Below are 26,023 nucleotides of genomic sequence, written 5' to 3'. Positions count from 1 at the left end.
ACTCAATAAATTGAAATTGTGAATCTCGGTGTTTCGATCAAACGACGCTGGTTCGCCTCTTACACAAAGCAGCGATAGAGCTTTCACGAGTAATATATATTCTTAATTTATTTCACAAATAGAAACATATTGCAGGGGGCACTACACCGTCGCATTCTTCTGTGGGCCGCCTCACCGCCCATCAGTCACGACCTCATTGTGGCGTCATGATGAGGGGAGGTCATCACATTAACACGCGATAGAAGTAATTTTACGTCACAAACGATGTTAACACGTCAGAGGCGCATTCGGTCGTCGAGAATCAGGCCGTGACGCAACACAAGTTGCAGATCAGGACTCACGTCATCGACCAGAAACGTCATAATCATCGACTTAAAGTACGCAAGCTCTACGTTGCTGCCACGAAGCAACATAATCTCAAATCACAGTCGATGCTTCGTCCTCTGTCTACTCATCAATCACGTGATGGGGACATCTGGGAGGTTGTCCTCATGTGGGGTGGAGAATGACGTCTGGTGGCGCTCATGAGGCATCGGGTTTATAGTCGTCCCCACGTGGTCATCATAAACGAGCGCCTCTTGTGGCGGGATAATTATCCCTCATGCGTCACTTCCGGTGGGAGTTTGAAAAAACTTTTATGAGTCCGTTAAAGTCGGCGGAAATGATGTAACTGTTCGCTCCCTTCTTCCCGGAGAGTAATGACGTCTTGCTTCCGGATTCGCTTTTTTCACTATTTCTAGCCATCAGGTGGGGATAAGGAGCAAATATCGCACACGTCACAACTGCGTCATGAGCTGAAAAAGCAATATGACGTCATACTTAGTAAGCGTTAGTTAGATATCAATCACTGTGGATCTAGAGGAGAACTTGATCACGTGCCCCCCTAAAAATCGAAAAAAAACGTGTAATTTTTCTTTCTTTAAACTTGCAAAATCTTCTAACCTCACGGGAGGCGCTAGACACGCAGCTGTCACCGGTCGATATAATGAGTAAAATATTTTTATGTGCGCCTCAAAAACTAAGAAATAATGAAATATTCAGAAGCAAACATTATGCTCACTCGACTAGGCAAGCATTGAATTGTCCTATTCCAGTATTAGTGGAGGGCCCACTATGAGGTAAAATGTGCCCCTTGTATGCTATAAAAGGAAAGGTAGGGACACCTCAGAAAGATTTTCCAATTTTTTCTGAAAGACTTCATAACATTGTTCAAACCTTCAAGAAATAAGTTATTGAAACATAAGTCCGACGTATAACAACGCAATGTGCGGTGAAACCTGAACCTACTGTCCTCCCACTCACCTCTGATGCTCTCCCAGGCATCGTTTCGATCGCGTCGGAATGACGATAACTTGGTGACGTCCTGGGGAGGGTTGGTCCGCCAGATATAAACCGACTTGTCCTCAGATCCACAAATTATGTATTTCGAGTCGTGACTGGGAAAGAATAAAAGTCATGGTCGGTGGCCTGATTATGACGTCACGCAACCGCACAATCCGCCTCTTCCGTTCACCCACCGAGTTGGAAGTGGTTGGTACAAACAGGGTTGCCAGCTAACGCCCCATGGTCGGGTGAACAAACAGAATTCTTACGTAAACGACAACGAGTACTCAGTACAGTCTAGATCTTTGCTATTGAAAGCGAGTTGCAGTCATTGCCGATCTCGGATCAATAACCAGAAGATGAATGAACAAGATTCGGTGCCAGCAAACACAGAGGTTGAAGCCGCATAACAAGCTTCAAGTAAATCATCCGACACAAACATTTCATAAGTTGTTCACCTGAAGCTGGCTTTGATCTGGCTGCTCAGGTTGGTAAGCCCTTTAAACTTGCAGGTGAGCGACAAGTCGCGCAGGTCGTAGAGACGCACACGCGAGTCGTTTGACGTCACCTGCGCAATAACATGAAGCGTTGACGCACGAACTAACACGCAATATTCCTGAAGATGCTGCGGTCGAGCTGGGTAAAACGTAAGTGACTACAACGCAGACGTTCATAAACGACACTGTATGAAGGCGATGCCACTTCGCGAAGTGTTAGCTGCTTTATAGATGAACGCACAGATTGTAGAACCGGCAAGATCAAGTGATGCTGGTTGACTCTCAAGGAGTGCGCTTGAGCAGCACATTTTAAGGTAGATAGATGGGATTATTTCCAGGAAACAAAACTTCAGCAAGTGGTAACTTCACTCTGTCAATCTCGATGACGGGGCATACGTCAGCGGTACAAAGCCTCAACAAGTATGCGAAACTGGCAGGATGAAGCTCTCAAAGAAGCTTTCCCAGTCCGAGGAAGTTCCACAATCTCACCAGTATCTTCTTCTCTCCCGGCAGAGGTTCGATCCCAGTGATCTTGTGGCCTTTGTTGTTGCGTCCACGAGAGGAGCGGACATGGATCTGCGTGTGGTACTTCAGATGCTGGAACAACAAGAAGGTGATGCAGGTTGGATGGGAACTTCAACTCACCTAACTACAGCAATTGTGACAGAAGGCAATTGAAAGAGACGCGGCCAACGCAAGGCACCGCGGATGAGTTACCACCGCATATGCATTATGCAGTCACCGCATCCAACACAATATTTACAATATTACTAGCATATTAGCGTCGCGATGGGATAGTTGGTTGGGATGGGTTGGGATGTTCACACAACGCTCAGGAACGCATACACATAAGCAACAGGAAAAAGCCGCAACATTATGTTCAAAGTTGGATAAATGTAGTTTGGTGCTTTTCTCAACTCAAGTCCTCACAAAACTTGATGCCAAAAGCAGATAAGCCCTTGCTGCAATTAAAGGTTTTCACTTGGCCCCAGACACAAGGTGCGACGCTCGCACTGGGACGGTCACTATTCGATCAATATCCCAATGGGGGAAATACCTCGGTGTCGTAGAACATGCATCGTCCATCGTAAGTGCCACACACCGCGTACTTTCCGTTCTCACAGAAGTTGACGGTCGTGATGAGAGCTCCTCCACCTCCGGATGAAGACTGGAAGATTAAGATCAAATTAATCATCATTTGGTATCAACATTCACTGAATGGGTAACTGAATCCTGTCGCATTTCGCTCTATTCATCAACCATTCTACGTTGACAACTTACCGCGGAGACTGAGTACAAGCACAGGACATTGGTTCAATCCTAACGTGCAGTGGGACAAAAACGGTCAACATCGGTCATCGGGCCAACGCCAGTGGTTCAAAACCTTTCGACTCGAGGGATGCTCGTTGCTATGAGCAGAGGCTTGGTGGCCACGGAGTTCTTGTAACAATATTTGAGAAAATCGCCGATCAATCGCTCGGGCAAAGTGAATTCAATAATTAACAAGCAAGCGCAACAACCTCGACGTTGAACTGAGGCTTTAAATCAATATCCCTACGTCACTTCACTGACCCCGGCCGACGAGTCCGGATAGATCTCGTTCCACAGAGCCACCTTCTTCTCCGGGATGTTCCACAACCGGAGCTTGCTGTCCAGGGATCCACTCAGGAAGTACCGATCATCCTGGAACGAAAGAGAGTGAAGATAACTGAAGATGGTAAGGAAAGGGGAATAACCGAACTTCAACAAAATACAAATAATAAATGAAAGTGCAAAAGGATGTTTTCTGACCAAATGAAGGGATCGTTGGACCTACCTTGGGATGGAACGATATCGCGGTGACGAAGTCGATGTGTTGGAAGCAACAGAGACATTCCTTCTGCGAGACATGCCAGAGTCGGACCGTCTTGTCCATGGATGAGGAGAGGGTGAAGTAATTCTACAAACATCAATCCATGATTTACTGAAGATTACTGAGAACATAGCAGTGATACTGGAAACATAGCAGTGATACTGGAAACATAGCAGTGATACTGAAGGCGGTAGCGACACTTGCTATGAAGACAAATATCAAGGGTATGACATCACGAACACAACGCCATTGAGTGGCGCTGGGGTGGTGACGTCATCGCACAAAGAGAGGTCTCAACTGATCTTAGTTGTTTTCAGTTCTACGGTTTAAGTGAGGGGTTCCCAACCTTTTTTACACCGTGGCCCCCTTTGAAAATTTTGAAAAATCAATGGCCCCCCTTATTTTTTCAACCTTTTGAAAGAATTAAGAAACGTCAGTTTAATCAAAAAAATTGTTATTTTTGAAACAACTGGAAATTAAAGAACATTTCATGAAGATTTGGGCAAAATGTGCTACTGTAGTATTTTTATTAAATTTTAATTTATATTTATTTAGTTATATAGTGTTGGAGTGGACTTAGAGATGATAAACTAAAAAAATTATTATTTTTCAAATTTTTCCATGGCCCCCTTGAAAAAGGCTCATGGCCCACTAGGGGGCCATGGCCCCCAGGTTGGGAACCCATGGTTTAAGTGATTGGAGATTTGTCGTAAGCATCGGTCGCCAATCAATTGGTAACAAAAGTAAGAAATATCGGACCTTGGACCAGGCGAGGTCCAACACATCAGCAGTGTGTCCGACATAGGAAGAGAACGGAAGGGAGCGGAATGGAGCATCCTCTTCATCATCTGCTTCATCTTCATGGATGGTTCTTCCTCCTATAGAACCTGACCTTTCCTGGCTGAGCTCTTCTTGAGAGCAAGGAGGATCCATGCTGTTGCGAGGAGGAGTTGCAAAGACCGCTCCGCGTTCTGCAAAAGATCGATCGCTTGTAATCACTTATTCACACGTCACAGAGCATGTAGCGCTGTGATAGCACACTGATCTCCAGATGGAGGCGTGGGTTCGAATCCCACTTCTGACACCACTGTTACGCTTGTAGGTGCTGCAGAATATCTACAGAAACCCACAAACGTAAAGGAATTGAAAAGAGGTCTTAACACGAGTAGAGCTTTGTGTACAAGTGACAAATCACTGTGTAGTGGTTACCAAGTCCTGCTGCCGTAATTACAAACTACTCACACCCACAGGGAGGCACGACGTAATCAAGCGCACGTGACTCGGTGCAATGCACTAAGGCAATAATCATAACGCAAAACTAACGTTCCTGAACTGCATCACCTTGCAGACAACACACACAAAGCAACCACGCAACCTCAACCAACCTTTGCCGTCATATTTACTCCGCAGGTTGTTGAAAAAGGAGAAGTAATCCTTGAGGACCCAGACCCAGATCACGTTGTTCTGGCCGGCAGTGGCGAGGAGTCGGCCGCAGTGGCTGAACTTCATGCTCCACACCGCTCCCTAGTGGCGACATCATTACAATGAAGAAGATGATTAAACCACAAGTTAGTTTGAAGGGAGCCTGTAGATTTGTGTCCCTGTCATATCACCAAGAACAGTTCTGCAAGAATGTTGTGAGGAATTTGCAACAACTGAACCTAATAATGAAGTTTCTTTCTAACAAAACAAGTCACGAACTATCCGCAGCAGAAGCTACTTTGCAGAGTCACAAAATCATTGTCAATTGTGAAAGTTTTCTATAACAGCAGAGCAACTGTTAGAGACAACAAGATAATGAGCATTGTAAGTGAATATCACAACAGTGAGCTATTTCAGATATATTAACTTACTCATCAGCTGACATATACTTTCTTCCTACAATAACCCATCATTTCTGGACATCTTTCGGCGTTGCAGTAATTACAAAAATCCTATTTGGCCCTACAAGGCTATTAGGTTAGTACAATTTTGGTAAAGAGGTCACTTTCTTCAACCACAGACATATACAACAGACATTTACCATCATTGGAGTCGTTTAGAATTATGCGTAAATGTTCCACCGAATTGGACACTAAAATCCACGAGGCTTTGCTAATAAAATCATACAATCCTCGCATCAATACACAGTTGTTTGCCTCAGGTGCTTCTTATTTACTCAACGTCTTTTCTTGATACGTCATATGATGCGTCTTTGCCTCGCGTAATTTAAACGCCATGTGATGTGCCTTTCTCCTATGCTCTGCCGTTTCATTTTGCATTTCGTTTTTCAATTCAGTGTTTAGATCAGTTATTCATTTTCATTGTAGATATGACAAGCAGTTATTTTTTGTGTAACTTGATAAGGGCTAACGTGTGTATGGCCGAAAACGTTTGTAGCTTATAGTTTATGTTCAATTTTAATGGATTATGTTAAATGCCGTGTGGTTGCTTGTTTGTATATATTAGGTTAGTGGTAGAAGATTTTCAAACATATTTGCGCAATCATAGCCTTAAGCGTTGCTTATGTACTGTAGACTGGCTCTACCAACGTGCGAGGCTGCAAGTTCACTTCATAGATCGCCAGGAGTCAAATCTACTGTTGGGTAGCAACTTTCCAAAAGGTATCATTAAAAAATCCCTTTGAACTTTGTTTGGTAATTACAGAAGAAAAAAAAGCAATAGCAGTGGTGGAAATCAAACCCAGGTCAATGAAATGACTACCATCGCCATAACTATCAACTCACCACATGGACAGCAATGTCTTGGACGAGCTTGGGGCGAGAGAAGTGATGCGCATCTTTGTTTGAGGAAGATGACTTCGTTTTCACAAAAGAATTGGTCATTGAATTAGCAACATCTTCATCACTGGAGACATTGAGGGAGTCGCAAGGCATGTTGTCACCTTTCGATTGCTTCACCTTGTGCACCGCTCGCTCCATCTGGCCACCAGCAACATTCTTCATCTTCCTGGCTCCTTTTCCAATGAACGACTTTAATCTTTTGCTCTTCATCCTAAGTTTCCTTCCTCCATCACTAAGCGTCCGATTAGACGCAGCATCCGCTCCTGCAAAGATCAATATCGTTTAAGTCTACATCACCACCAGGATCAATATTGCCACACGAAGGTATCTTTAAATCATCCATACCTATCGTGATCTCATCGCTGGCCACCGACAAGGAATCCTCCTCTAGAGAGACGCGGGAAAGCGGACGCGGTTGCTCGGGCGTCTGCGGCTTGTGTGACGTCACAGCTTGCTCTTCAGCGCCGGCAGTGGCACATGCAAACTCTTTGGTCCGACTCATGATCTGAAGGGCGAGGGGGTTCAAGCACTGCGATACCTGAATGATGAGGAAAGATGAAAGTTTAGAGAACAACCACTAGGGTTGGTGCATATGTGATGGTCCATTAAACTTCATCCGGAAAAGGTGCAATCAACCGTGACATACGACTTATGAAAACTTTGTTCAAACTTATCACCGCCTCACGACATCACTGACGTCACATAAATGTTTCACACAAAGAGATAAACCATAGCAACTATCGCTCATAGCAACCATGACTAGGACAACCATAAACTTAGATGTGGTTGTATTCCAGAGTTTATAGAAGTCACCGACACTCTACGAAGTTGCACTAGCTGCGTTATCTCAAAAGTAAACCATAAAATACCTTGCCATTTTTAATAAGTTGAGCTTTTGTGCAGGTAACTTTGTTTATCTTTTCAACGAGTTTAACGAAGTTTATCTCGCCTTGATCATATTCCTGTACAACGCAAGTCACTCACATGCCACGCTTAACCTATCCGGCAACAAAGGCTCCCTGACCGTAGCAGAGAGGGAGATGGAAATAGATTTACTACATGAATGAAACTGGTCTTTGTGATAAAACTTGGTAAAATGTTACTTCGGATTTGATGTTAATATTTTAAAGCCAATAACATCACAAGAAATATCGCCGGCTCCCTTCCACAAACCCCAACCCCTGCATTGCTTCCAACTATCAACCTGGCAACCCTAACATCTCGATAAAACATCTGTCGCTGCGTCAGTGATGGGAAGGACAAGTGCTTTGCAATAAACCACATCAACCAAGTCCATCCTCACCAGCCACCACCGCAGGGAGGATTAGGACTCATTTAGGAGGCATTGGCATATACAAGTTGACCGAAAAGATGCGCGGAATCGAATTCTTCCTGGTAACGATAGACGACTTTCATCCAAAGTTACAACACACAGGGTAATCACCTGTTCAGCAGCGACACTCAGCGGCATGGTTTGACCAGTATCTAGGTTCCGGACAATGACAGTAGAGAGGATCTCCTGCGGGAGGGAACGCGTGTTTAAGCTTCGCCAAAGACTTTGCAACAAGTCACTCCAAGTAACAAACAAACAGATCAAGAATCGATGACAACACAACGGTTACATGCGCAGATGATGATGATTATGACTCAAACAAATAAAGAAAAGACTTGATTACAAATCCTTCGCAACAAAGTGTCAGTTGAGTTACTTTTTCAAATTGTTGCAAAGCAAACAATTTATTGAACTGATCAACAGAAACAAGTCTAAGATTGCGTGCAATGGTTTGAAGCAAGGACAGAAAGTGCAAGTGGATGAAGCAAACATTATGCAGGCAAGCAACAAAGCTACAATCTACGCATGCAAGTGTTGCCGGCAATCACCTTCCTCAGATGAACACCAAACCATTCCACAGCAAACCACCTGAGGAAGGATGCCCAATTGCCCAGCCCATATTGCTGTGGCACAATTCATTGTGATGAAAGTGCAAGTAGTGAAAGCACACAAGGTTGAACAATGAACATGCATCAATAGTTGAGCTGGTAGGAAAGGTATAACGAACACACCTTTAATGATGATGTCATTCATGACGTCATGTATAGTTGCGACTTGCGATGATGATGTCGTGCATGACATCATCATGCGGTTGTAAAGATGATGACATGAATGACATCATACGAAGATGCTATGATGATGACATCATGTTTAATAGCAGGAAGAATTAGTTCTTTAAATGCTTTTAAATGACGTAGAGAGTTAGGACGTTGGTGATTTAATGTCACGGAGTTGTTAAGAAAATTAATTTGCTCTACAAAATTGCTCGCTAGGCACCGATTGAAAACAACTATCATGCTAGATCACCGAATGGCACCAAATCCAGAAGGTAAACCTACTAAGCCTGGGGAGGAGTCGATCGTCAGCACTGTCTCCTTTCGCATTTCAGACCATTGTCTCTCCTGCACGTGATTAAACGTAATATCAACAACATAAGGCAGTTGGTGCGCCACACCTGCATGCACTTCCAACAGTTTGTTAATGTTTGAAACCACCACGTACAAACATGGAATCATTCAACAAAACAAGCCAGAACTCAACTGAAGGACGTTGTATCGAACTGCCGCAACATTTGGCGGAAAACTGTGACATCACAGGGGCTGTAGGTGCAATTTGTGACGTGTCATGTTTACTGCTAAAAATGACTGCCCCTGTGCATATGCGCAATGCCCATATGCGCATGTTGCCAGGGCAGGGTTCCACCAATCAACCATGACCGAACAGGGGCAATGGCATGGTGGGGACATATTTTGTTCCGCCTCCATTCATTAAATAAACGTGATTTTGTGCAACTGCGCCCCCGCTTGTGGCCAGTACTACAATGATCCACCCGCGTGATTGACAGAAGTAAATTGAAACTAAACAAAGAAACAAGAGACCAGTCAGCAGCCATAGCTTTGCAGTTGTGTTTTTTAATTCAGTTTTTATAATAATTATTGTAAATCGCTGTTGCTGCTAAAATGCATGAAGTGATTGCAAACGATACAAAAACAAAAAATGCCAAAAACAAAGAGTAAAAAAAACGTTTTTAACATCGCTATAAATAGGAAAGAGAACTTGTTCTTCACCCCATTAGCGACCTTGAGAAAAGGAATTCGCGTTGATTGATATTTCTGCCTGAGTTAATTTTGACAAAAATCATGTTCCCGTCTTCAAAAATCCTCCCACACTGCGGCACTATCAGGTGCAATGAGGCACACCTGCCACCTCATAATCGGATGAAAACACAATGTTCGAAACATGACATTGATGACGTCATAATGAAGGGTGTTTCACCCGCTGGTAAGCAACGCGGGAAAGCAGCACTTCTCGTCGGGGTTTCGTTAAATTGCCCAACGCTCCCCACCTGCCACCGCAGTGCAGAGGCTCATACAACGACATTGAGCGATTTGTGTTACAATTTCAATTGTCAACAAGCAGTGACGTTCGGTGGCTTAAACCGTTGGGAAAGCAACTTGGAAATATGCTGCAGCAAGGTAGTAGGCACGAAGGGCGTAACCGTCGGGCGAAGCCCGAAGGTGTGTTGCCGAAGGCAACACTTCCAGCGGGGGGTCTGGGGGGCCTCCCCCAGAAATTTTTGAAAAACACTTCCAATTTGGTGCGCTCTGAGAGCATTTCCAAAACAAATCAAAAATAAAAATCTGTCAAATTGTGCTTCGCCTATGTCGTGATCATACATCCATTTAATGTTTAGAAGTCATGAACTATCTTAATTTTAACGTTGCAGGACCAAAATCCAGTGTTAGACATGGAATAATAGTTGTCTAAATATTTAATTCGTCATGAATGTTCATTCTCAGATATTCAGTTAGGCCTACATTACAAAAACTAACACTTAGGCCTAAACATTACAACCGCAAGCAATTTGTACAAAAAGCTGGATAAGTTTGCCTCCTGCGTATAGAAGCTTAACGAACTAAATATTGCATCCGCACCTGAACGTTCATTGGCGAAGTAACGTTATATCAACGCTGTAAAAAGGGCAAAGGCATGACTATGAAAGCTAGTAGGCTAGAGTACATGGCGAGGAGACATAAAAAAAACAGCAACAATTATTTCGGCATTATGATGCTGCGCTCTGCACCGTGACGAGAGACCATTCTGACGAGTTAGTCTAGCCGCTCTTGCGAATGTTCGCATTGACGTCACTGGGAAAGCACAACTAACCATACCATAACTATAACACATCTGATTGGCTAAGCAGCTGGTGACGTTTTGCAAAACGAGTGAGGATTGGATAAAACGAAGGCGTTTTTTGACATTTTTGAATCTGGGAAAGCAAGTTTGATAGTTGCTTACCTGGAGCCTCAGTGATTGTTTCTGACAGAAGCGTTTGCGTTAATTGGCATTTATAGGCAAGACATGCGGTTTGGTGAGGACTTAGACTACTCACAAGCGTTACGAGTAATTCTAGTCACGAATACAGTAATTTTCAAGTTAAAATAGACGTGATAAAAACAATAAGAAGTTAAACCTAGAATTCAGTCATTATATTTTGCATAGTTTTCGCTCAGGTAAGCACTGCTTTCCTTGCTTTCCCTCACCGATCGTCACTGTGGTCTGACACCGTTTTAATGAGATGAAGAACTGAGTTTCATTCCTTAACCATGATCGGTGCATGCGAACTAAGTGTTTGTAGTGAAGGGGCAACCGCGATAAGATGATGTTAGTGTGACGTCACAATGGCCAGCGGACAATTGGACGGAAACGATCCTTCCAAGTTGTAACAAGCAAGATCACCAGGCGGGGAGTGCGAGACAAATGACTGGTAGTTGTTGCATTACAAAATGAAAAGAATCATCCCTTTTAGTTGCCAAGCAACGAGGTAAACAATTCGAATGCACAAAACGTTCATGCTCGATTCTGCACCATCAGGCAAACACAATAAATAAAGTTCTTGAAATATAAACATCCAACTTTATAAACTGGGGAAAATACCCGATCATATTTTACAATCTGAGCAAAATGGCTTGATGACTTTTTGATTCGAAACTAAATGTCAACAAATGTTTCCGCAAGCAACGGACCACCTACCCATCAAGCTCGGTTTAACTTGGCGATAGTAGGAGTTGGTCACTGTGCAAAGATTGTCAAACTAGGTTTACAAATATTATTGAAGTCAAGACCTGACAACACCTAATAAACGGCCACTTGGGTGCGCCAGACCAGTACCCACCTCGTCCAAGCAACCGCCTCCGCTTTGGTTCGACAGTTTCCGCGACAGGGAGTGACGTTTCAATGGAAGATCTGCAACGAATCGTAGATGAAACTCACAATGCACCAACAAAGAGATGTTCCAAACATTTGTCAGAACGATTGCACCAGATACGAGTACGGCAGATGCAGTTCATTGCGCAAGCGACAAAGATCTGAGCAACAAAGCTTTATACAAATTACGTCCCAGCCTCTTGCGATGTAAATCTGACCACGCAAACATAAAACAACATCTAACTAACGACCGCAATTGATGCTCTGCCGTCTTCAACAAGCCTTCATGATGTTTATGCTTTGTTTGTGTTGATGTTTTGAAATTATTTGCAACAAGGTGATACCAAATTTCTAGGAATAATATTAGCTCGACCAGCGATGGGTGGCAGCTGTGCACGACTGGCATTCGACAACAGGAAGCGAGACTGGCAAGTTATCATTGAACCAACAACCTTAACATTTCAAGTTGTTTGTACCTTTTCTCTTCTGTGTCTGGTCCTTTGTAGACTTGGCTGGTGATCGTACCGGAGTGGGCCTGAGGATGGTGGATGGTTAGAAGACATAACCAGGTATGTGGGGAACTGGGCAAAGAACGTGTCAGCTTGTTTTGAATGAAATGGACGCGTTTGAAATTACACAAAACCATTTACTTATACTGAAGAGCCGTAACGATTTTAGAACATTCACAAACAAGATGTGGATCCTACGGATGCAGGAGATCGTCGAGGATCATCGGATGCTTGCGGAACTTACTCGGCGGATGAAGATTCCAAAGGGTTCCATGTATCTTCCTTTCGCTTGGTGTCGCTAAGTGCGGCGGCAAACTCCCGAGTGATGTTGTCCACAGTGGAGTTGGGTGTCAGCAGCGCGTCGTCGTTTGAGCTGCAACAATGGTGGTGACACGTGACATGCTGACGTCACGCGGAGTGACCAAAACTCTGGTCGCCAACTCATTTTAACATTCTAGCAACGTTAGTTCGATGAAACTGAAGTAAACATAAAATGGCAAAAATGTTTCGCACATCACCATGGCAACGTGCATCCTCACTGCTGGGTTTTTTTTTCGCTGAGACTTTTCGGTCATTTGTCCGAAATGACTTGAAAAAAATCGGTCATTTTTTATTTATTTCGGTCATTTTTTTCTAATGAAAATATTTCCTTTCAAGTAGCTGATACAAACCAAAATTTGCACTTCCTGACTGGCTACAACATTAAGTTTCGCTGAGAAACGCTGTCGTGTTTTATCTGAGAAAAGAACATTTTGACCAAATTGAATGACTATTAGGGTGGGTCGAAATTTGGACTTTTTATCCGATTTCATTGCTACAAACTTTTTTTCTTGCGAATAGTCATAAAACGACATTCCTGAAAGTTTGAACTTGATCGGACATCGTCTTCATTTCTAAAAATCGCGGTTTATAAAGGTACCTGCAGCGATTTTTTCGAGGCTTGAAAATGCATTGTTTTTAATAGGAGGTTATTTTCACGAGATTTGAAAACGTCATAACTTACTTAATTCTTATTGTAAAAAGATGATTTATGCGTCAACAGATTGAATATAATTAGGAGAACCCAATTCATTGTGTAGGCCAGGGTTGTCCAAACTTTATGGGACGCGGGACGCATTCGGCAAGGAAATTAGATCGCGGGCCGCAGTTGACATTTTTCCTCTTATACACTGTCTCACCGTACCAGATGTAAAGTAAAACACGTACATGTGTAAATGAATCTTTATATTTATCATAAAAACATATTGGGGAATAGATTAAAGAAGCTAAGATGTGAATACTACGAATAAGAGAGTTTTGGAAATTTTAAGCAACGTCAGTAGACCAGGAAACCTTATAAATAACTGACAAGTATGAATAAGAATAAACCATAAATTTATTCGTAAAAAATATTTAAGGAAGTACGTAAAACGGTACAGTTTACTTAAAATTCAGTGAGATGGGTGTGCCTGCATTTTGGAAGCCAGCTCCTTTGTGTCAATGTCAACTGAGGTTAAGGCTAAACGAAGGCAGGCTTCGAGAGATGTTTGTTTAAGTAGATTCCTCTCTTTGGATTTAATCGACTTCATTGCGGAAAATGCTGCTTCACAAAGGTAGGTACTGCCAAACATTGACAGCAAGTGCAATCCAAAACGGCGTAAATTAGGATAATGCTCTTCAGAAAGAAGAGGCCAAAATTGAGTGATTGGCAGTGTAGCTTTGCTTAATAAAAACTGGTCACTTTGCAAGTCACACAATTCAAGCTGCAAATCGTCATCGGCTTCTGATATAGTTATAGTCAGCGGAGCACTGAATACATTGAAGTTTTTTGGATTTAGCCATCAAAAGTGATACATCATAAGAAGCAATGGTTGTAGAAGACGAAGGCTTCACTAATTGAAACATGTTTTCTTGACGCTTACGCAGGTTTGATTTGAGATCATTGAGTAGGGCTCGCCGCGCCTCACCAGTGTATTTATCATAGCCAGTGACATGAAGAGTGCTGTAGTGTCGTTGTACATTGTACTCTTTCATAACAGATATCATTTCATTACAAATTAAACATAAAACTTATATGCGGATTTTTATAAATTTACCATTTTAAGGTTTTTTTTCTAGGGTCGGCTTATATGCGAGGATATACGGTAATTTTTAAAAGCTTTCTAGAAGAGACGGCGGGCCGCATTGAAGGAGGTCGCGGGCCGCATGCGGCCCGCGGGCCAGGCTTTGGACAACCCTGGTGTAGGCCACTGATTCCGAAAAATGATGACGTCATCAATAACGTCATTAAACAGTAATTTGCAAATAGCGATAAAACTGATAATCCTACATGCTTCATTTCTAAGTTATTTGATAATGAATTGATGTACTTTCAAAACATAAACATCATGCTGGTATTTGATGACGTCATATAAATTATTAATTACATTTCAGTATGATGGCTTCTGGAAAATATTGCGTGTTTGTGATAGATAATGGATCGTTATCAATTAGTTATGATTCGCTTGATTTTAAATAACAATATTGCTCTTCAAAGATTTGTTTCACACTGCCTTTCCGGGTGTGCAAAATAAGCATTCTTTTTAACATATTTTAACGCAATGTCTCGAATTTTATCAGGCAAAAGTGAACAGCACTGCAATGATTTAAGGATATGCTTTGGTCCGTCTTTGTACAGTGGTTCACATTTTATATTGAACCAACATGGGGCATATTGAATGACTATACGCGCAACAATTATTTTCAAGTTTTCTGCAATGTCACTTGGCAATTTGTGATCACTGATGTACAGTTTGTAGCAATGTGACGCGAAAGTTAGCCACCACGAATGATTTAACGGACCAATCTTTGCGTACATCAGTTTAGATGAAACATAGCCATTCCTAATGGCATTGGTAATCTCGTACAGATACCTTTGATCAGTCGATAGATCTTTTACTATGTGCTCCGGTAGCAAACGATTTCCTGGCCCCATCTTCACAGGCACAAATAAAGGGTTGACTTCTTCAAATTCAACTCTACTTAGAAGCTTTTCTATTGGCCCTTAAATGGTGTGTCACCACTGGTAGGTCCATCTAATGTAGCGAAGACGTGTCGAAAGGGTAACTCATTGGCTGCAACATGCATATAAACCAACTCACACGATGACCAAGGCGTTGTTTCAGTCCAGTTATCACACCTGATTTAAATACAGTGTTTACATTCACGGAATCACACCCAAATACTTTGACACAATGCACCATATTATATTTTTTGATACAGTCCATTAGAGTATTTGTAATATCTTCAGCTGTTCTTGATATTAGACTGACAGCAGTTAAATACTGATTTCCAGGTTGCTGAACAACACTGTAGAGTTCTACGCGAAAAAAAATCTAGCCACCTGTTCTTGATGTTATCTTAACAGTTTCATCTTAATGATGTATGTGACGTTATCAAGTACCAGCATGATGTTTATGTTTGGAAAGTACATCAATTCATTATCAAATAACTTAGAGATGAAGCATGTGGGATTATCAGTTTTATCACTATTTGCAAATTACTGTTTAATGACGTCATTGATGACGTCATCATTTTTCGGAATCAGTACACAATGAATTGGATTCTCCTAATTATATTGAATCTGTTGACGCATAGATCATCTTTTTACAATAAGAATTAAGTAAGTTATGACGTTTTCAAATCTCGTGAAAATAACCTCCTATTACAAACAATGCATTTTCAAGCCTCAAAAAAATCGCTTCAGGTACCTTTATAAACCGCGATTTTTAGAAATGAAGACGATGTCCGATTAAGTTCAAACTTTCAGGAATGTCGTTTTATGACTATTCGCAAGAAAAAAAGTTTGTAGCAATGAAATCGGATAAAAAGTCCAAATTTCGACCCACCCTAATGACTATATATTTTTTCGGACATTTTGACCGAATTGACTATATATTTTTTCGGACATTTTGACCGAATTGACTATATTTTTTCGGACATTTTGCTAAAAAATCGGTCAATGACCGATAAATGACCGAAAAAAAAAACCCAGAAGTCAAACAGGACTGTGGAGTCATGGAAGAGACTTTGAGGTGTCCGGAGTTGGCCAGTTATAAACCGAGGCGTCATAGCGGCGTAATTTTCGCCCGACTCCACAGCCATGTCCTCAGAGCAAATAGTTCACGATTTGAAACTAAGGGCCATCGCTTCGACCGTTGAGATGGCCGCGATGACTGAACCTTCATTATTCTGTCATCGCTTGTAACATAAAGCAGACTGGAATGATAGAAGACAAACATTTGTGACACAAAAAGCATAATTGGGATGCAGCAAGGAGGTCCTTAAAAAATCACTTTAAAAACGGTTTCTGTGGTCCGCCTTTAGGCAATGGGGGGCGTTTAGGTGGGGCTTTCGGTCTCGGTGGGGGTGGCCTTTTGGGGCGGGCTGGAGATGGGTGGGGCACATGAGGAGGAGGCTTCTTTTGTTCCGAGAGAATAATTTGCTCTGGAAAAAAAAGTTGTTGTTAGCAGTTGCCATGGAAACACGACACGCATGACGCACTTTCCAACACATAGGTGAGACGTAAGTTGCAAGTATTCCGCCTCATGTGTCGCACAAACCATGAATGTCGTGACAAAATATCGCTTTGACAGCAAGCTAACATATTGTGATGTCATACAACGTACATGAGGTTACTTTCAAGTTCAACGGGACAATTTTGATTTCCCAGGTAACCATGGCAACATATTGACAACATTGATTGATAAAGTAACTGAGTTGTTTGATGCATTGTTCGAGTGAATGTGGGGCCACATGCACTGCTTTGCCTTGCAAGGCTTAGACACCTGTTGACATGGCACATTAGACAATACCAACCAACTCTCCAAACTTGTAATAAACCTGAACCTATGATTGAAGCATACAAGCAGGCGACTCACCATGAGTCAGCTGGAATGACTGGACCCCGGGTAGGTGGGAGGGTCGCTCTTTAATGGAAGCCACAATGTCTGGCTGATGGTAGGAAGATCGCTTGGAAGATGACTCCGACCAATTCCCATCAACTTTTGATGACGTGTCGATGATGTCATTACATGGATCGACTTTAGTTTCGGCTGAAGGTTCATCCAAGGGCAGGGAAGGCAAGACAGAGGGCTCTAACTTTGGGGGGTCACCATGAGAAGGGGCATCAGCTGTAGTGTCTTCGACAGCTGCTCTCAGTAAAAATTCTGTGACTTTTTCAGAAGGGACAATTTGTTGTTCTTTGCAAATGTCATTACTTTCTTGAGTAACCAAGTCATCCACAAGAACTGGAAGATTCTACAACAAAAAAATAAGGGAATGATTCTAATTTTCTACCCATGGACATGTTCTCGTAATGAGACAAACTTTTTACCTTTTTTTGCATCTTTCCAGTCTGGTATTTAAAAAAAAAACAGAAAATGTGATCAGATACCTCTTCCACTGTCAGAATCACTTCAGCTGGGGCAGACAATGCATCAACTGGTTCCTGGTTTTGATCATGAGAAGCAGATGCGTCATCAGTAATCACGACAAGTCGCTCATCAGTCGAGTGGATGAGATGCTCCAAAGACAGATCAGCTCCAGATCTGCATGGTGAGTTAGGATTCTTTACCTGTCGTGGCCAATATAAGTTTAGTTGATGAAACATAATTTATATTCAAATTATATGAAATTAGCCACACAATGAAACTTTGCACCTAACTTTTTATAACTTTAATAAAAGTTGGCAGACATGCTGTCTTATAAGATAAATTATGAATCAAATACAGGATGTGGCAGGGGCGCAACTAGGGGGGTCGTCTAGTCGGCATGACAGCCCCCTTTAAGATTTGCAACTTCAAGAAGAGGGACGACTAACTAGACTGAGACTTATGTACTACTTAACGTATGTCAGCTCAAGCTACGTCCTATGCATACCAAACTTGTTTCACGCTCAAGTCACATAAACCGCAATACAAAATATTAACAGACCGTCATTTATTCTCGCAAGCTATCACTCAATCAATCATTTTATTTTTCGTCATTAACGCGTCCGGGACGAAAAAGATACTAACTACAAAAATCGATATAGACCTACCAGCACGTTAACGAACGGGAAAAGGTGGCAAAACCTTGAAAGGTTTAAAACGTGCCTGAATGAAAAATTATGTAGTAGGCTATATAAATAGTTAGCACGGCCACAAAACCCAAAAAACAAATAGCAAAAAATGAAACAAAAACAGAGAGAAGCACACAACACATGTAGTAATGAATGACAGCCTAATGAAAAGTGTTGTGGATTGAATTTGCCAGTTCCAATATTGATGTGGATGACCAGTCATAATAATAAACTTGTGTCAATGGTCGAATAAAAACAAATGTAAATACATTGTACCTCTGTAAGGTTGGGATTAATGTAGCGAAAACACAGGAATATAAAGAAGCTCACACAGTGGCTAATCTAATCATGTTTTAAATATGTAGAGACCGTTGATCTAACGTCAATTAGGCCTATGTTATATATGTATACTATAATGTAACATAGGCCTAATTGACGTGAGATGAACGCTCTTCATATTTAAAACACGCAGGTTACATTTGTGCTTATCGACGTGGAGCATCTGCAAGAAATTTATCAACCAATTGTTTGTAATCAACGGTCACTTCTCTGTGCAAAGCCATCATTGCAATTCCAGTCAACCTCTCAGCACCACAACTGTTTCGAAGATACGTCTTTACTCTTTTTAAATCAGAAAAGCTTCTCTCCACTGAAGCAGTGGTGCAAGGTATTGTGAGAAAAATCTTCAAAAATGCACGAACGTTTGGGTAGGATTCTTGCTTCGCATGAGGGAGGGCTTCGTCAATTGATGGTGGTGAATCAAGGAAGTTGGTATCTTTCCACTTGGCAGCCCACATGAATATCTCTTGAGACACAACGTCTACTGAATGCGACAAATCGATGTTGTACATGTCAATGATATCATCAAAGTGACTCTTCGCGTCACTAGGACAAGTAATATTACAGTTCGCGATATTTACGGGAATAAGATTGGACATTTTAGCTACTTTCCGGAAATGTGAATTAAAACGGTCGGAAAGTTGAGAGATTACAGATTCCAGAAAAGGCCGGAATACATTGTCATAAAAATGTCTTTCAACATCTCCGTCCCTAGGATTTGAACGGAAGTTTGTACTAGATCGCACAATAAAGTTTTCATCTGCGATTTTACAAGCTTGTCGGTAAACGTCTCTAAATGTTTTCTTTTCGTTGTCTGCAAGTACGCACTCAAACATGCGCTTGATGTCTTGTATCAACTCACAGACCGAGGGAAGGTCATTGGTTATCTTCTGTAGTGTTTCTGAAAGCGTTATCAGAGCTCCAGACACAAATTTTATAATCACAGCAGATACAATAAAGTCAAAAGATTTCACCCTACAGCTTAGCAGTTCCGCTTTGTCAGAAGTGTTGGTGTCATGGTCATCTTCTAATGAATGCAAACATTGTACAATTGCGGGAATCAGTTCTATAAAGCGCACCACAGCATCATGTCTTTCAACCCATCTCACTGTGCAAAGGGCAACCAGAGTGGTCTTGTTGTAATTCAGAAAAATTACTTCAATGGTCCTGCGTAGTGCTGTTGTACGTTTAGGACTGGAACATAAGAACGTTATGCAATCTTGAATTGTTTTCATTGGACACCTTATAGTTGAAATGCTACTGGAAGACGACAAAGTCAGGTTTAAGCAGTGGCAGGCACAGTGCACATAGACAGCTAACGGGTAATGCCTAGATATCACAGCTTGCACCCCATTCATTTTTCCGGCCATTGATGCTGCACCGTCGTAGCCTTGTCCTCTAAGTTTATCCAGTTCCAATCCCCATTGTGTAAGAAGTTGGATTATCTGTTCACTCAAACCTTTCCCCGTTAAATCTTCAGCTTGACTGAATCCTAAAAAACTTTCTTTCAACACTGACATATTATCTGGAAGATCTTGGACGTATCGCACTACCAGGAACAACGGTTCGGAATTAGTGACGTCGCTCGTTTCATCTACTAATATTGAGAAAATCCCGGCTTTCTTGATGTCCTCTACAACTTGTTCTCGAATTTGATTTGAAATTATGTCAATAAATTCGTTTTGTATTTTCCAGCTGAGATAAATCGCATTTCTGGGAGCCTGTTGTATGTATGTGATAATCTTGGAATCTCCTCTTGCTACCAATAGATTGAGAATGGCTTTAAAATTGCCCTCATTTTCTTTTGCTTGCGAATCCAGTGAAAGCGGTCCACTATCACGGTGATCGCGAAAGGCAATATTTTGCCTGCCCAACAGGTGTATGACAGTGGCAAATCCTTCCAAATAATCTTTTTTTGACTTTAGAAGTCGCTGACTGGCAGTACTCAAGTTATTGACCACTGTACCAGTACTTAGAGTTACAAGAAAACTTTCTGATTTAATTGCAGCCGTTAAGTGATAACATTTGCTTGCGTGCTCACGTAGAAGTCTCCTCCCAACTGCACAGTGTTGTGCTCCAGAAAGTGCTACTTCTACGTGTAGACGGAGATCTGACCCTCCAACAGATCTTGGTGCAAATAGCACACAGAACTTACAAAAACTCCCCTGCTTCACGGCACTGTATACCAACCAATTAAATTCTCTCAACCAATCACGTTGGAACGATGAAAATTTATCTTTTTCGTTAACTTTTCTTGAATACCTAGGGAAATCATACTGAAACGGTGGTACCCACGGCTTCTGAAGCAGTTCTGCTTTCAAACAATGTGATATGGTAAACCTTGTTGCAATATAATTACCAATGTCGAGTCTGTCATATGCTGCCAGCAGCTGATTTGCTACAGCGGGAGAAATATCTGAAGCTTGTAACCGAGACGTGTTTGGAGAACTATCCGCAGGAACGGTTTCAGGCAGGTTTTCTTCTGTTGAATCACCAGCTAAGTTGGACTTTCAAAAATATGATGTTATTTTTCTTATTTTTTCGAGCGGAGGAGGCATTATGACTAAAAAAAATTTTTTCTCTGCAACATGAAAGGGTGAAAAAGATAAAATACCGTTTTGTGATGTACCTGATAGCACTCGTGCGACGGTTCAATAAACCACCTTCGATTGAAGCACAGAGTGAGTTACCAATAGAAAAACAATTCAAACCCTGGGTTTTTTTTTCGCTGAGACTTTTCGGTCATTTGTCCGAAATGACTGGGAAAAATTCGGCCAATTTAACTGATGAAAATATTTCCTTTCAAGTAGTTGATTAAATACGCACTTAATATATTAACGCACTTAATATATTAACGCACTTTGAACTTGGAGATGAAGGCAATATAAAAATTAAAAACTGAATTACAGTCCAAAGCAAGGAAGAAAATTAATTATGATGTCATAAAAACAAAATGGCTGACTTTCCAGGGTAGTAAAACTTGAAGTGCAGGAAACCGGCTCAGCTTTGAAAAAAAACAATTTAGTTAGGCCTATAAATTACACAAAACAAACATTAAAAGATTATATATAACAAATAGACGAAACATACAGTAAACATTAGAAATAATATTAGAGATTGTAAATATTAGAATTTTCTTCTTGAATTAGTATCGATCGCTTTAAAATAAATGCAATCAAAGCTAGGCTAGAATAGCTAATCCTTTGTCTTGATTGGGATTATGAGAATGAGGGTGGAGAAACTAAAAGGATTTATTTTCCTTTCTTTGAATTTGGTTTCTAAAATTTGGTAAACTGGCTAACTTAGGATGCAACCTTATTAACCCTCAAAACGAAACTGCAGCTGGCTTTAGGCTAGTCTGATTTGTAATCTTCGTATGGTCGCAACTTCACACATTCTTAAACCAATAATATTGGTATCAAAAAGACGGCATTTAAATTTTCTTTACAATCTTCTCAAACTTGACGTGTATCCAGGCCCTTAGTTTCTGTGGACTACTTTTTAAAATGTGGGCCTGGAGAGCAAACAATTTGCTGCCTACTTTCGAAAGCGCGGGAAACTTTTTTTGAGAGTGAGTAGCAAGTGCAGACAGAGCGAAAAAGGTCGCTTCGCACGTCACAGAATTGGATCATTGCGCTGTCAATTTACACTAGGCTAATATTCTAACAATCTACAGTAACTGCGATATATCCGCTTCCTCAAATAATTGTTAGTTTTCTCTCTCGTTGCCGACCCCCTTTGATTTTTTTCTAGTTGCGCCGCTGGGATGTGGTGTCAAAAAACTTTTCAGACAAGATCACACAAACAAAAAATAAAACTACTAACCCCTCCAATACCAGGATCCTCACTTTCGTCAGTTATTAGCAAAGGCGACAGTGAATCCCTGGAAGAAACAATAACAAAGAAAATGTTGAGGTCATACTAGAAACACACCAGTACTTTTTATAAAAGTCACATCGCAAACATTTCAGATGAGAATCTTTCAGTGAATTATGAGATATTATTGAATAAGAATCATAATACAGTATAATGAAGCCCAGTCATAACATATAACGTTCAACATATAGTTCAACATACTTGTCGGGTTCAAGGTCCTGCTGTGCATCATAAAAGTCATCAGAGTCGCTGCTGTTCATTGCAACACACTCCAAAGAATCTTTAAGTAATCACAATACGTTTGATAAACTGTTTTCAAAAATATACTTCTCAATTAAATAAACATTATGTCTGAAAATAATCAAATTGATCATCAGCGATTAGTCAGTATACATACAGTCTTCGAAATTAGCCTCGGCAATTGCCGAGGTGATTGCCGAGGCAGATGCATAAATGGCACATTAGCCTCGGCAATAAAAATGCCGAGGCCACACGAGCGCTTGTAAGGACCACAAGATTACAAAAATAACCTTAATTTTCTTAGACCACACCAGACTAGGAGGTTGATTCAATCTTACTGTTGCTTGATGTTTTTATTTGGGTTACTTTCTACTTCGCCGGCGCTAAGACACGTGCCCAGCCGGGAGAATTGAATCTTTTATAGAAATATCACCCTATTTGCATTGATTCAACGCCAGTAGACGTCAAATTATTGTAAGCATTCACTCCTTATTGCGCTTCGCCTTCCGTTATCTCGTCCAGCTGTATCAGAAACGATCGCGCCGCTTTCACAACGAACCACACAACATCAACAGACGTCGAATACATGTAAGTAATAGGTTAACGCGTTAACCTTTAGAGTGAGCTTTGTTAATTGCGGTTTGTGATAGATGTCTGGTTGCGTAACAACAACAATTTCAATTTCATCAACAACAACAATTTCATTGAATGCTTGTTCTTTACCAGTGTCATTGCCAATATAAATCATGGTAAAGGAAGAGGCAGTTAAAAAGTGGAATTTACCTGCTGTAGGTTATGAAACACAGTGAACAGAAGGAAAAGTTAGTGCAAAATTTGTAGAAAATTTTATGACGAAAACAAATCGGAATTAGAAAAGCTACGGGGCCCAGTTAAAAAAGTAGTATGATACAAAATTGGATAAATGGAACTTCGGCAGTAAAGAAAAGTAATGCTTCCGATCATATTCATATCACATCGCGCATTCATGAACGGGCAGTTTTGCGTCTTCAAGCTTAAGCTTCAAGCGTCTTAAGAAATGACGTCGTCGTCGTCATTTCTTAAGGGGCATTGTTAGGCAATACAACCGGTCGGGAAAATTAAATCGATTTGTGCTGATTCGAACGTTGAATCAACCCAAAATTAACATACTTCCCTCCCTCCCCGTGAGTTATTTAACATGAATTAACGTAACAGCGTGCGTACTGCGTTGCTCGCTTTATCGCTACTTTTGGTATTATTACATCACAACAAATCAAACAATGCGGTCTTACTCTTGATAGACTACTCTATTAAATTTTTCGCTTCTCGTTTTACATGTTGTGGTAGCCTACAGTTTTTTCGTAATAAACGTTCACAGCAATTGCCGAGGCAATTTCAACTTCTGCCGTTTGGCCTCGGCAATGTTTTTGCCGAAGTAAAAATATGCTAATTTTGAAGACTGACATATATATATAAATCATTAAATCAAGATGCATTGCTAATGCCGGGTACCGGTACATCAATAAAAAGTCACTAGAAACTATGTTTGTTTATTTAAAGTCAAACTGTCATATAAATAAAACCATTGAGACAAGAGAAAGAGAAAAAAAAAACTTTTATTTTGTCTGTTGCGAGAATAGTATAATATGAAAAAAATAGCACTTGTAACAACAAACTACACTCCACAACAGACAGAGAAAAGCTGTCATCGACTCAGCTGCTGGAAATTGAATTGTGTTCATTCATTAATCAACATACTTTTAAGAGTTGCAATCACATACTTAAAGGACTGCACCCAGGCCAACATAAGCTCTGTATGTTGATTTAAAAAAATTGTTCCTCTGTACAAAACCTTTAAAATCAGTAGATATTTTTCGCTGAAATCTCCCGTTCCGCAGTCTCTTTGTTCCAACAATTGTCTACAAATTCACTTGTTCGTGCAACACGAACATGACATACATAGGTATGTCCACAAGACACTTGGTAACAAGAGCAATGGAACACCTAAATTTAACAGACATCAATAAACACAGTGCAATCAAAGACCACATTTATGACTGCAGTATTTGTTCCAACATCAAATTTACATTAGATTCATTCAAGATAATTCGCAACTGTCAATCAGAGTTTGAAACTAAAATTCATGAGGCACTCCAAATAAAGCAGCACAACCCCAGGCTCAACAAACAAATAAAAAAATAGTTTACAAAACATTGAGGTTCTTAAATACAGTGATAAGAAACTCATAATTATGCAAGTCATTAGATTTTTAGTTTGTCATCTTTTGTATTATGGCAAGTAATATTTCTTTAATGGTCGGAAATAAAACATCTAGAAAATGTACTTTAAACTAACAAGTATTAGTCATCATGGTAGTTTGACTTATTGTTGGACCTGATATTCAACGATGTCCATTGATTATCTGATCATAGTGTCCATCTGCGATTTCTTATCTTAAATTTTTTGTGGGTGTATTTTGAAGCTCAAGAACGTGTACCTATCTTTTTGTATTTGAAAAATGGTCATTCCCACAGGATAGCAATTGACCTGCAGACCGTATGGTCGTCCTGGAAGTATGGAAATTTGCACAACTTTTTCATTGTGATTATTATTTGCATATTTCAAACATGTGCTATGGTATGCTCCTGCTTCTGACAAACAAACCATTGTAATTTTGGAGTCCAGGGTTGAAAGACCAGAAATTCAAAAAACGCCAAATGCCCCTCAAAAATACTAAATCAGGAAAAAAATACCAAATGTTATTTTAAGCCAGTCAATCAATAAAAAAAGTGTCATTGTCAGATAATAGTGTTGGATGCTTTTTTTTTCGATGCAAAAATAACATGTGGGAGCAATCTACCATAAGCACCGTACTTGACATAATATAGAAGACTGAGTATTGTGCAGTCACACTCACTTCAAAATCAATCAATCAATCAAGTTTATTTCGGCATAGCTCCACATTCATTTTCAATGTACACATCAGGAGATATGACAAATAGCTTTTTTTATATGGAAACTACACGATGGAGGCACCGAAAAAACATGAGGTTATCTAAGTCAAGGTGTCCCCACATGAGATGTTTTACTGGATACAATATATAATTGGATTAATAGTACAGAAAAAACGAACACAAAGAAAAACAACAACAAACAAGGAAAAAAAATAGTTATCAACAACAGTAGCCTAAAGCAACAATATAATCACAGCATGACACTTAAATGGGTCAGTAACTAGTAGCCTAGGACAGTTATCAATGCCAACAATGTAAATAATGCCAAAAAT

The 26,023-nt window shown here is 40.8% G+C and overlaps 1 protein-coding gene and 1 pseudogene across 3 annotated transcripts; both read right to left on the bottom strand.

Annotated features, from left to right (window-relative positions):
- Positions 1-14: 14 nt before the first annotated feature.
- LOC145777009 (WD repeat-containing protein 44-like) lies at positions 15-22,856 on the bottom strand. 3 transcript variants are annotated; one of them, XM_082588275.1, is made up of 21 exons: positions 22,720-22,856; positions 22,468-22,525; positions 17,638-17,817; positions 17,123-17,501; positions 16,538-16,688; positions 12,469-12,597; positions 12,192-12,250; positions 11,684-11,754; positions 8,847-8,909; positions 7,900-7,974; positions 6,801-6,993; positions 6,399-6,718; positions 5,058-5,196; positions 4,432-4,643; positions 3,637-3,759; positions 3,393-3,503; positions 2,878-2,988; positions 2,310-2,417; positions 1,782-1,891; positions 1,303-1,436; positions 15-794 (listed from the first exon to the last, which is right to left on the bottom strand). In XM_082588275.1, the coding sequence occupies exons 1-21, from the start codon at positions 22,776-22,778 to the stop codon at positions 607-609; spliced, it is 2,973 nt and encodes a 990-aa protein (XP_082444401.1). In that variant the 5' UTR covers positions 22,779-22,856; the 3' UTR covers positions 15-606. The 3 variants fall into 3 exon arrangements, with proteins under 3 accessions (XP_082444401.1, XP_082444402.1, XP_082444403.1); XM_082588276.1 differs by lacking the exon at positions 8,847-8,909; XM_082588277.1 differs by lacking the exons at positions 7,900-7,974; positions 8,847-8,909.
- LOC145777417 (52 kDa repressor of the inhibitor of the protein kinase-like) lies at positions 18,789-21,200 on the bottom strand (annotated as a pseudogene).
- Positions 22,857-26,023: the final 3,167 nt, after the last annotated feature.

This window comes from Aplidium turbinatum, chromosome 9 (assembly GCF_918807975.1).
Source record: "Aplidium turbinatum chromosome 9, kaAplTurb1.1, whole genome shotgun sequence".
Lineage (NCBI taxonomy): Eukaryota > Metazoa > Chordata > Ascidiacea > Aplousobranchia > Polyclinidae > Aplidium > Aplidium turbinatum.
The sequence above is the reverse complement of the archived record's forward strand: the minus strand, read 5'-3'. Positions and strand labels throughout refer to the sequence as shown.

What these genes read in the sequence shown, in the direction of transcription:
- LOC145777009 (XM_082588275.1), bottom strand. Translation starts at nt 22,778, where the DNA reads ATGAACAGCAGCGACTCTGATGACTTTTATGATGCACAGCAGGACCTT. An exon ending in AGGATCCTGGTATTGGAGGG is followed by an intron (nt 17,818 to 22,467) that starts GTTAGTAGTTTT and finishes TGGCCACGACAG; the next exon opens with GTAAAGAATCCTAACTCACC. An exon ending in GAGGCGGTTGCTTGGACGAG is followed by an intron (nt 8,910 to 11,683) that starts GTGGGTACTGGT and finishes AATCACGTGCAG; the next exon opens with GAGAGACAATGGTCTGAAAT.